The 12,495-nt window shown below is 34.3% G+C and overlaps 1 protein-coding gene across 1 annotated transcript; it reads left to right on the top strand.

Moving 5' to 3' along the window:
• Positions 1-556: 556 nt before the first annotated feature.
• Positions 557-12,270, top strand: LOC142980547 (uncharacterized). Its single transcript, XM_076126030.1, has 18 exons — positions 557-737; positions 1,245-1,354; positions 2,606-2,696; positions 3,612-3,794; positions 4,083-4,474; positions 4,689-4,757; positions 4,986-5,154; positions 5,465-5,644; positions 5,936-6,096; positions 8,713-8,884; positions 8,958-9,067; positions 9,334-9,424; positions 9,505-9,687; positions 9,919-10,307; positions 10,392-10,460; positions 10,601-10,769; positions 10,976-11,155; positions 12,110-12,270. The coding sequence occupies exons 1-18, from the start codon at positions 587-589 to the stop codon at positions 12,268-12,270; spliced, it is 3,030 nt and encodes a 1,009-aa protein (XP_075982145.1). The 5' UTR covers positions 557-586.
• The last annotated feature ends 225 nt before the right edge of the window (positions 12,271-12,495 follow it).

Genomic DNA, 12,495 nt, shown 5'->3' with positions numbered 1-12,495 from the left:
ATTAACTCTTCTCCGGTGACATTCGTCAAAGTTTATGCATTGTTGGAGTTGCTTTAAAACTTGAGCTGATCCTTTTAAGATCTTCGTTTGCCGTATGCAGTACTCTCTGTTCAAAACATATAAAAGTTTGTTTTTAAAATACTTGTTCTAAATAACAATAATCTATGAATCAATATTATTGCAGTAAACCGCTTGACCATTCTCAGTTTTATGATCATTTTAAATCTTTCACGTTAATTAATCAGCTGTTTTTGACGCTACATCACGGGAGTACCAAAAATGTATACAGAAGGAAGCAAGTGTACTAAGTTTGAAATTAATTAGTCCAGTACATTACTATTTTGAAGGCATATCCATTTAGGTAACTGTTTCTTTTTAGCGTCGTTTTTTCTCCAATCAAACCGACGAGGAGAGCGGCAATGTCAATAATATTCAGTATTCTGTACATTGTCCTTCTCTAATACTTATATATTTGCATCGTCTGGCAAAAAATCTAGCGAATATAATTATTAATGATTGTTTATCATAACTTGTAATTTGCTATCAGTTGTTCGCCACACATGATTCAGTTATCACGTCAAGTAATATGTTCGTATATCTTATTGGTATCGTGATATTTTTGTGTTTAGTGCATATTATATTCAACTACAATGAAAAGGCTAGAATTCTTAGGGAGATTCCTGGACCGGAATACCAGTTCATCGCGGGGAATGGTCTAACAATTATTCGCTCTTCAGGTATGATTGTATAATACGACTACTTTTACGGATTTTCTGCGATAATGCCTGCACTGGTCGTTATCTCAAATTCATTAATGTTTCAAAGGTTGGAAGTAGTGATTATCTCAAGGAAAAGTGTTAGTTCCAACAAAACAGTTATTGTTTTGTTTCGTTGATAATTTCTTACTTAAGATGGTTTTGTTCCCAAGACTTGAGTGTTAGTTTAAACACCAATGTCGCTCATCTTTATATTGACTTGAATTAATAAGTATAACTTATTTTATATTGGTATTACTCATAAGAATGTGCAGTCTACTAACATCGAATACATTATAAGAAAGTAAAAATCTGTGACTGTCCTAAAAATATGCATCGTTTTAACTAGTTAACTTAATGGTAAACACTAAAAAGGGAATCAACTAAGGTAGCTCAAGTAAAGTTTTCAATGAGTTTTTAAAATATAATTATCCAGCCAGACAAAAGCAGTCACAATCCTTTAAGTCATGGGTTTTTTATTTATTCCAGTGGAATTAATGAAACTAGGAAGAGAGTACGCTAACACTTATAATGGAATATATAGGTTTTGGGTGTACCCCTTCGGAGCGGTGTCTATTTACAATCCAAATGATATCGAGGTTAGTATATAAAGTTAAAATGTACAACTGCTAAAGTCGCTTAACTATTTCATATTTTCAAAGCCTCATTATTTCAAAATTTTGTTAAGTACTTGAACAAAATCAGGTAGAATTTGTTGGAATTAAACATTTGATGAAATGCAAAGATTGAATACGTTCAGCGACTTTTGTAGCCAATTGTATGAGTGCTAGAAATTTTTCGTAAAAAAACACAGATACGCATAAGGATAAACAAATAAAATAATGTCTAATACAATCAAACAATAATAATTCCAGATAGAACTATCTGTACTAACCAAAAACGATAAAAAGATTATCCGTAGGAAAAATATAAATTAGCGAAATAGCCGTACTACAAAATAATCGAAATATTAATTAATTATAGAAATAAGGAACACATTTAGAATCTGGGATTAGAATATAAGTATTAAGACCTTGTTTATAAAGAACAACGACTTTTCTTTTTATCCTGTAGTTCTGTAAACGTTTATCATTATAAACATAATAATATCTCTTCGTTTTAATATTACAGTAGCCTTACACTACATAACCTAATCTAAGTAATTACAGTTTATTATAATCTTCTAAGTTTTTAAATATTAATTTCATTCCTTGCCCTTAAAATCGCGAACTTGATACAAAATTGCCATGTCTATGGTAATATGTTATTATTTTATCTCCATACGACGTCTACCAATTTTCAGACGCGGTACGAGAAATAATTTTCACGACATTAATAAAAAAAATAAGACACTTTAATTAGGGCAACTTAATTTTCAAGATCAGTCATAGCCAAATGCTTTCTGCATGCGCCTCCCATAGAGGATGGTTTGAACCCGAGGCAACACGCCAATGATTTTTCGAAGTCATTTGTGCATAAGTAATAATAAATACTTGTTCTAACGGTGAAGGAAGACACGGTGACCTTGCATGTCTGAGAATTCTTTAAAACAGTTCGCGAAAAGACGCCATTTTTAGGGCAGGGACTGCCTCCATGGCGCAGTGGTTTTGGTCGCCTCGCCGATACCATCGGGTCAGGAGACCGTGGGTTCGATTCCCACACGGAGAAATCGCACAAATATTTTTTTCGGGTCTGGTTGCGCTTTGTTTCCGTTGTTTGTATGTTTGTAAATGTATCCGCGACACATTAAGAGCAATTCTTAATGCGAGAGTTGTCTTTATAATTAAAGGAGGGGTTAAGTCTGGAGACCACGACACTGGCCAAGGTTAAATTTCTTCATTAATTTTCAGACGATTATGTCGACGACAAAATACAACGACAAAAGTTTGATCTATACCATTCTGAAGCCATGGTTACGAGACGGACTGTTGCTTAGCAAAGGTGAGTATAGTTTATATAATTTTATATCATTATAGCTTATGTCTCAATCAGAACATATAAATCAGAATCTGAGCGTGTAATTGATTCATGGCTGCACCAGCTCGCTATTACACGTGTCAGTCGCAGGAAAAACTAAGAATTATTATACCTATCTATATAAAATAATATTATATACGTACTCGCATTTAGCTAGTCACATTTACAGCTTCCATATACTTTCGTAAATATACGAACCAAGTCCACACTGGGCACTTTGTGAATGCGTGTTTATTTATCCTTTTCTTTTCAAAAGTTGACCTAATTTCGATATAATTTGATAAGATTGTAAATTATATCTCTAAAGACGAAAAGCGTTGTTAAAAGATAAGCCAGTAAAGACGCAGGCATAGGTTGATGATCATCCAGACAGTATTTTCGACGTAAAAACACACATTGTATGCAAAAACATGAAAAAGATTGAAAATACGACAATTCATACATATTTCACACGTGACTCGTAGAAAAACGTGAAATGCGGCAGTTAAAATATAAATAATTAATCACTATTCTTAAAAGACGAAGAATAGTAACCTTGTCATATGTGTTGACATTACCGGTAGTTATTTGAATAGATTTGTTAAAAAGTACATTATACAGCAACGATAATTTACTCGTCATTAGATATTTTAAGTAAACCTGAATTGCTTTTTAGAAAATTGTCTCTTGATTCTACCGGAGTAACATAAATGGCGATTGAGAGGGAGGCTTCTCCACGTATAAAATGGGGGGTAAGAAGCTGGTATTGAATTTTACAAATTTAAGGCCATAAAACTACTTTACTTAAAAATTAAAAAAATATAAAAATTATCACAAGTCATCCATACACGCAACACCGAAAACAGTCTAATATTAATGTGTATTCTTAATTTTTTACAGGTTCAAAATGGCAAGAACGAAGGAAAATTCTTACGCCCGCTTTTCACTTCAACATTTTGCGTCAATTCTGCGAAATCATAGAAGAAAACAGTCAAAGGCTTTTGGACAGTCTCGATAAAACTGTTGGCAAGCCTATTGACATTGTACCAGTACTCTCTGAATTCACTCTCAACTCTATCTGTGGTTTGTAACCTGTAATTTTACAAACTTTTAAAATTTTATGGACTTAGATGCCTATTAGCGTCGTGATTGTTATGAGGATGATGTAGAAAATAGTACAATTTACTTCCTAGATAGTCTAAATAGCGATGTTTGCCATTGTTGACTGACGTGAAGGACAAGATTCAAAGACGATTATTCCTTTGGTCACCTCAAGACTGATTTATATTACCAAAAAAAAGGTTTTTAGAAAATAAACCAGGCAAAAAAACTAAGTGATAAATAAAATAAATTTAAAATATTTTCTTTCAGAAACCGCCATGGGAACTCAACTCAATGATGACACAGGCGCAGGCAAGTCATACAAGGAAGCTATTTACTCTCTAGGATTCTACTTTCTGCAAAGATTTATGAGAGTTTATTTATACCCTGACATTATATTTAACGCTACAAGTTTCGGAAGGCAACAAAACCGCCTGTTAAAAACAGTGCACAGTTTCACTGAAAAAGTTATACAGAAAAGAAAAGATCACGTGGCGAAATACGGATTAAATATTCCTGATGAAAATGTGGTCGATGATGAAGTTTATGTGTATAAGAAGAAGAAAAAGACGGCCATGTTAGATTTGCTTATTTCAGCTGAACAAGAAGGACTGATTAATAAACAGGGCATTCAAGAGGAAGTAGATACTTTCATGTTTGAGGTAAAAAAAGTGTTTTAGTCTAAGAAATTTCTGTCCATTGGTTCGTAGGCAAATAAGTTTAGTAGAATAGCCGACAACGAAGGTATTTGTCTAATTTTCCGAAAACCATATATTGGCTTTTTTTTAACAAGTGATTATAATTTCCTACTAGTTATAATCATCATTTTGGAAATCCGGTACCTCTGGATATTAATTTAAAACAAATTGTTTACAGGGACATGACACAACAGCATCTGGACTCACCTTTTGTTTCATGTTACTGGCCAACCATAAAGATGTTCAGGTGGGTGATAATATCAATGCTATGAATATAGTACTTCAGAGAATAAAGTTTATTGGTGTTTTTAAAATTCATAGTAAAAAAAATTAAAGAACACGTGTAAATAGCTAGTTAGGTATTTTGAAGTTACTATAATATTACCAACGTATTGATTTTAATTATTCAAGAACACTTCTGATTTATGTACATGTAGTAAACATCTGTAGTTGACATTTTTACTTTTGTTACCAGGATAAAATAGTAGCCGAACTGAATGAAATTATTGGAGATTCTAAAAGTGGCGTTAAGATGGAGGATCTGGCTAAAATGAAGTATATAGAATGTTGCATTAAAGAAAGTCTACGGCTGTACCCTCCAGTGCACTTCGTGAGTCGCATGTTGAATGAAACTACAATATTAAGTAAGTAATCATATTATATTCGATTAATTTGTAGAAAGTTTTTTATATTTGTTGACGTTTTGTATTTTCCTTTATATTAAATTAACATATTCACCCAGTACACAGCATAACTTTTATAGAAGAAGGGAAGGAAGGACACTTCGTACTATCCCCTGTTCTTCCTTTTCAGAACAAATTAAGAAAGGCATTTTGCTTCCGAATAAGTGTTCCTAAAATATGCCAAGAAATCTAGCTACTTTTAATTCTAGTTTTAGCAACTCGTCAAATACACTTTTGCAAATTGCTTGATATTTATTACATTTTGTTATAGGCGACTACAAGATACCGTCAGGTGTTATGTGTCACATACCTATAATTGACCTACATCGACGACCAGAGCTATTCGAGAACCCAGACAAGTTTGATCCTGATAGGTTTTTGCCAGAAAACAGCGTGGGTCGACATCCATACTCTTACATACCGTTCAGTGCCGGACCCAGGAATTGTATAGGTAACCTATTTATTCATTTTCAAATAATAATTATTCAACATTCTAGAGGTAATAGCAATGCATCGACCGTGGTCACGGGCTGACTGAGTCAACATCAGCTTGTGACCACGGTCGATGCAATTCGATCGAAACGTTTAATTTTTAATCAAATTTAAGACTCGTTGCATATAATATTATAAGCACGATCGAGACTTTTAAATTAGTATTAATCTTCCAAAAAATAGTAATTTCTTGGTGATTTTTAAGGAGATATTTAATTTTGTTTTGTTTATATCCTAAACACTTTCTCAGGTCAAAAGTTTGCCATGATGGAGATGAAGATCGCTGTAGCAGAAGTTTTGAGAAAGTTTGAGCTGGAACCAATCACACGTCCTTCAGATATAGAGTTCATAGCAGACCTTGTACTACGAAATGATGGCCCCGTTCGCATTAATTTTCTGAAACGACATATTGATTGATTTAGTCATAGTTATTTAATCAATGTTGGTAGCCCAAAAAATATTGGACTTGGAAGATTATCACTATTTGCCTATATTGTCCCACTACAGGGCAAAGGAATTCCTCTCCTCTATGCACCTCAGTCTTCCATCTTCTTGTTTCCATCTCTGTCAAACGCTATTTAAGGCAAGTTTCTACAATAGAGTCCAATTTATCTTGCCATCTCTTTCGCCTGATGCGCTCTCGTTTTCCGTCAACTGGGAATCACTCATTGGTGGCTTTTCCCAGCGATCATCCGACATGCGATACATGTGACAAGCCAAGTTCTTTTTTAATTCTTCAGCTGAGTGGCCAATATTTTGTGTTTAAGATTAATTATTTTGGGAGATTAATTTAATGAATTATTGAGTCTGTTTGTATTTTGTGCATGTGAATGGTATTTTCGTTAGAGCGGTTGTTCTGCTAAATAGTGCGAGATATGATTGTAAATAAAATGCATAAGTTAAAGGTTGTTGAGTTTAATTTTTGAGCCCTAATTTAGTACAATATAAAAAAAACAGGATTAAAGATTGAATTTATAATAAAATTAACCCATTGCTGTCTCACTGCTGGGCAAGGGTCTCCTCCCGTAATGAGGGAGGGGTTCGGCCTTAAGAAAGAAAAGAAAGCTCTCTATAGAGGTAAAATTGTACACAATTTATACATGCTTCCTTCATTATATTATATTACGATACGCTTTTTATTAGTATTGCAAAATATTTATTGGATTTTATTTTTTCTTTTTAACTCTCATCGCAATACATTATAGTTTAAAAAAAAAACAAACATACATTAATAATAACACGTCTGTTATACCCGAAGGTGAAAGCAGAGATGAAATGCACCCACGTTTCGACATTATCAAATAGTAACAGTCCTATGTAGTAGGAGCGAGCCTATTGAAATTTACCTGACACGTTACGAAATCTGGGCAACTATTTAGATATATTCTAATATAAATTAGAAAAGGTCAATAGTACTTAAGCTACTGACTTAGGCTTGCTATATTCGGTTCGACCATCTTTATCGAACAACAAAACCGATTCGACTCACATGTTCAGCCTATGCCGATCATTTTCATCTACACATATTCGGTTTCGGCGCCCGGCTAGGCCGGTTAATGCCGAACCGAATATGCGTACTACACACAAGCCTTATTTGACCCGGTTATCTACCCATGGACCTCATGATTAGCAGTCGAATAATACGGCCACGACATAGAGGCAACAAAATCTTTACCATAAATTGGAGTGACACAACTTGATTGATAATAAAATTTTTATGGATGGACTTGGAAAAATAAGCCGCTAATTAACTAAATATAAAAAAGCGTAGATAATGCTTTTTTTTATCCTATTGATAATTTTTGGGATGAAAAAGGTCAATTTATTAATAGTTACACGTGTATACACCCAATACTTGGATAATGGCATAAAACGCTCTGAATTTTAAAGTAACTCTGCTGGATTCGATTCCCGTATCAACCAGTATTGTCTACGGTCCAAGCAGCCTCTTAACCACTAGCATAAATATGGGTAAGCACCTAAAAAACTATGAAAAGAACTTCGTGTAAGCGGACTCAATAGAAAATAAGTAAAAAGATGTAAGTATTTGTATGGTTATTGGCACGGTCTTTAAACACGTAAGAACCAAAGCGTCTATGGTTGCAACTCTAGTGATATGCGTCTTAGCGACATGTATCGAGGTGTACTCTGCCTTATAAATCATTTCCTTGACCCAGCGGGCAGACACGAGCCGATTTTTTTTATCGGACAAGAATGAACTGAGATAAGAACCTTTAAAATAAATATAGGTAGGTTGAGCCTATGTACATTGAGCCAAGTTCACATTATTCCAGCTGCGTTTGTATTCAGTTTAGTTTTATTAAGAAACATTTCAGAAACTCTATCAGCTGCATGTCTAAGTGACCGCATATTGTACATCTATAAAAACAAATGTCAAAATTGTACCTGATAACTGATATTTTTCCAAAAGTAATGAAAATGGGCCCCAGTACCTGCTCAGATTAATCTAGTAGCAATCTACTGACTACTGCTGTTTTTTTATTGCTGGAGCGAAGCCCTTCTAAAACAGTGAGTACCTATATCAGCCTAGCCGTTCTTCCAACTATGTTGGAGTCGGCTTCCAGTCTCACTGGATGCAGCTGAATACCAGTATTTTACATGGAGCGACTGCCAATCGTTACCTGGGTTTTAACACGGGTATTCTTCGTTTATACTGGTTGTCAGTCTTTCAAGATTCTGACTTTAATGACTGTCAAAGATCATCGAAAATGACAGCCGAGACCCACAATTAAACATACCTTTTGAAACACGGGGAAACTCGTTATGTGTAAGATTGTCACCCATCCACAGAACAATCTCGACAAGCGTGGCTTAACCTCAGAGATCGATCCGCGCGGCTGTCGTTAACTAAGCCATGAGCTCCTCGAGCCCTTCTAGAACAGTGTGTAATAGACTTTATACGTATCACAAGTTCGGAGAGATTATTATAATAAAAGTGAAGATATTAATAAACAAACACGTAATTAAACATACCTAATATCATTATCAGTACATTGTAACTTATAGGAAGGGACGGACGTTTTTAAAATGCTCTGGTATTTGGTCGCGGTGGCGGCATTTTTGTGTTTCTTACACTTATTATTCAATTGCAATGCACAAGCTCGAAGTATTAGAAGGATACCTGGTCCTAAAGAGTACTTCTTATTTGGAGATACCATTTCTATCATGACTTCTTCAGGTAACAATAGAGTCTTATTTTTCGTGTATATTGTATCAAAATGTACTTGTGTTAACAACTGTACTTGTTATAGTCGGTCTAATGAAATTGGCTAGGAAAATGGCAAGCGATAATAATGGAATATATAGAATTTGGACTTATCCCTTCGGAGCCGTGAACATTTACAACGCTGAAGATGTTGAGGTAAGCTTAATTCAAATTATTGTTAAAGTCCAGTGTACAGTGCAAATATTGGTATTTTTTATAGTCTCTTATCGGACATAACAGTATTTTCTTAATTTTCGTGTATTGTTTCTTTGATCCACTTTTGCGTGTCCGTTTGCCAGGTGGCAAAGGCCTCCCCCAATCTTCTCCATTCTGGCCTTTCTATGGCCACTCTATCCATGTTGTTCCCGCGGGCCGCGACTTGTCTAATGTCGTCGGTATTAAAATCCTTTTCATGTTTTTAGGTTATACTATCGAGCATGAAGTATAGTGAAAAAAGCGAAATTTATAAAATATTAAAGCCATGGTTGAGTGAGGGTTTACTTCTCAGTAAAGGTAAAATAAGATTATAATTAGACTATTTATTTAGTCAATTTATTTATCTACCATAATAAAATTATATGTTGATTGTTCAGGTTATAAATGGCAAGAGAGAAGAAAGATTCTGACGCCAACATTTCATTTTAATATTCTCCGTCAATTTAGTCACATCTTAGAGGAGAATGGAAAACGCTTAGTCGATAGCTTACGAAAAGTCGTTGGAAAACCCACTGATGTCGTGCCGGTTCTCTCTGAATTTACACTCAATTCTATTTGTGGTATGTACCGTATTTCCGATATGTTTCAATTAGAACATAACAACGTTTCCCCACGCAGTGGATAGCGATATTCACTTTTTTATATTAACTTAAGTATGTCATTTTTCATTGAGGAGCAGCATCAAAAGCCTCATGCGTAAAAAATACTTACAGCAACATTCAATGGATTATAACACCGCTTGCTATAACATACAACTAAATAGTAAAATACATATTTATTATCTCTTACAGAAACAGCCATGGGTACAATATTAAGCGAGGAAGCCTCTGCAACCTCTTATAAAGACGCGATATACGATCTAGGATTTATATTCTTCCAGCGATTCAGTAAACTGTTCTACTTTTTCGACGTCATATTCAATAATTCACCGTTAGGAAAAAAACAGAAAAAATATTTGGAAACTGCACATGGTTTTACAAAAAAGGTTATAAAAGAAAGGAGAAATTATATTGACCAATATGGGGTACAATTTAATTATGACGAGGACGTGGACGAAGATACATTTGTTTACAAGAAAAAGAAGAAAACCGCCATGTTGGATTTACTTCTATCAGCCGAGAAAGAAGGTTTGATAGACGATGCTGGTATACAAGAAGAAGTTGACACGTTTATGTTCGAAGTACGTTACACAATACACGATAATATTGTAATTTATCTTATGTCAGTTACGGAAACGATTATTATATAAATTTATTATTCACAGGGTCATGACACCACAGCTTCTGGATTGACGTTTTGTTTCATGATTCTTGCCAACAATAAGGATGCTCAGGTCAGTGTTAGTCACATAATCGCACTATAGGACAGTACAATACATATGATGCTAAGAAAAATGCACATATACTTTCTTTTATAGAATTTTTTGAATGATATTTTTTTTAACAACATAATGTAATAGTGTGTATTTCACAGGACAAGATATACGAAGAACTTAAAGAAATATTTGGAGATTCAAACCGCCCAGTCAGCATAGATGATTTGCCTAATATGCGATACCTGGAGCGGTGCATAAAAGAGTCACTGCGACTTTACCCCCCAGTGCACTTCATCAGCAGAAATTTAAAAGAAAAAGTAGTATTAAGTAAGTAGACATTGGACTTCTTTTTATCTGTTATGTCCTTAAAAACTTCCACAAATATGTTTCTTCTGACCAGTGTTCTGCTTATAATATACATAGATACTGATAATACGTGATACATTATATCACGTTAATTTCCTATAGTATAGTATAGGGTCAAGCAGAGACCAGAGAAAGCCACTTGGTATATGTTCTTTTTCGAATTTCAGATAATTACGAGATCCCACCAGGAACAATGTGCCACGTACATATTTACGATCTACATCGTCGTCCAGAATGGTACCCGGATCCAGAGAAGTTCGACCCAGATAGATTCCTCCCTGAAAATAGTGCCAAAAGGCATCCGTATGCATACATACCCTTCAGTGCCGGCCCTAGAAACTGTATCGGTAGGTTTAAGGCTAATTACGTAATAAGTAGGTATAGTTTTGTTGAAATTCGTAGACATCTTATCTGCAGATTCTGCCATTGACATTGGTTAATTATCATTTATATCAATTAATTACTGTCTTATTAAATGAATATACAATAAGTACAAATTGGGTACAACTAATTTAAGTACATACCATGATTAGATGACTTAGCTACGATTATCTCCTAAATGAAGATAGTTGCGATAAGCCTGTCTAAAATACAAGGCAATCGTGTGATCCATTTCTATTAGGTCGGGGAAAAAGTCTATTCGCATTATAGTATGTGTGAACTTGTAAAAAAATCTCTCTGGCTCCAAGAATCACAATTGAGTACACGGTTCATTAGGTTTCTTTCAGTGAGCTCGTGAGGTACCCAAATATCGAGCTTTTTTGTGTAGAGAAAAGATTTTATTACAAGTTCATACATACTATAATGCAAAAAGACTTTTTCCCGACCTAATATAACGATAAAAAAGAACCATCTTATTTATTTTCATTGCACGTACGATAATGCACTTTTATGATAGAGAACGGGCCAATGTCCAAGAGACCACGACACAGGATCTGTTTGTTTGATAAAATGTCAATAACAAATACACTTGCATACGATAACTTTTATTTAGTTTTTATCATTGCAAGTTCTTTTATAATAATATGGGTATTTTGTTTACATGTCTCATTTATATACATAAAGGTAATTTATTACACTTGCTGGTGTTTTGTGCCAATATCAAAACAAATATGATTTTTTTTAGGGTAAAAATACTCCCTAAAATATAGGCGGAGATTTTGTAACTTTTTTATTACTCTTTTTACAACAAAGACCTTTCGATTATTCCTTTTTCCGGAAAAAATATAGCCTAATTGTCAAGCTCTGATGATAGTATCAATGTATTTTTCTATTGTCTTAATCGTTTTGTTAATGCCCAGGTCAAAAATTCGCCATGATGGAGATGAAGATAGCCGTAGCAGAAGTGCTAAGAGAGTTCGAACTGAAGCCAGTTACAAAGCCCGAGGACATCGAGATAATAGCAGACATTGTGCTTAGAAACAACGGTCCAGTGGAAGTCACTCTTGTCAAGAGAACATAATTTTTAAACTTACTAAAATGTATTTATTATAGGTAAAAGTAAACTTTCGTTTGAGTAATCATTATTTTCCTTCTGTCTTTGTGTCCTGTGTTTTTTAACATTAGTTGATATCAATAAAGTATATTATGCGTTGAATGCATGTAAAATAGCACATAATTCCCTTTAGTGACTACTAAAGGAGAAAAGAGAAGCAGTATATAATAAATATATATAGATAGACCAGCA

Source organism: Anticarsia gemmatalis, chromosome 1, assembly GCF_050436995.1.
Source record: "Anticarsia gemmatalis isolate Benzon Research Colony breed Stoneville strain chromosome 1, ilAntGemm2 primary, whole genome shotgun sequence".
In the NCBI taxonomy this organism is placed as follows: Eukaryota; Metazoa; Arthropoda; class Insecta; order Lepidoptera; family Erebidae; genus Anticarsia; species Anticarsia gemmatalis.
This window is presented reverse-complemented; position numbering and strand designations above follow the sequence as displayed.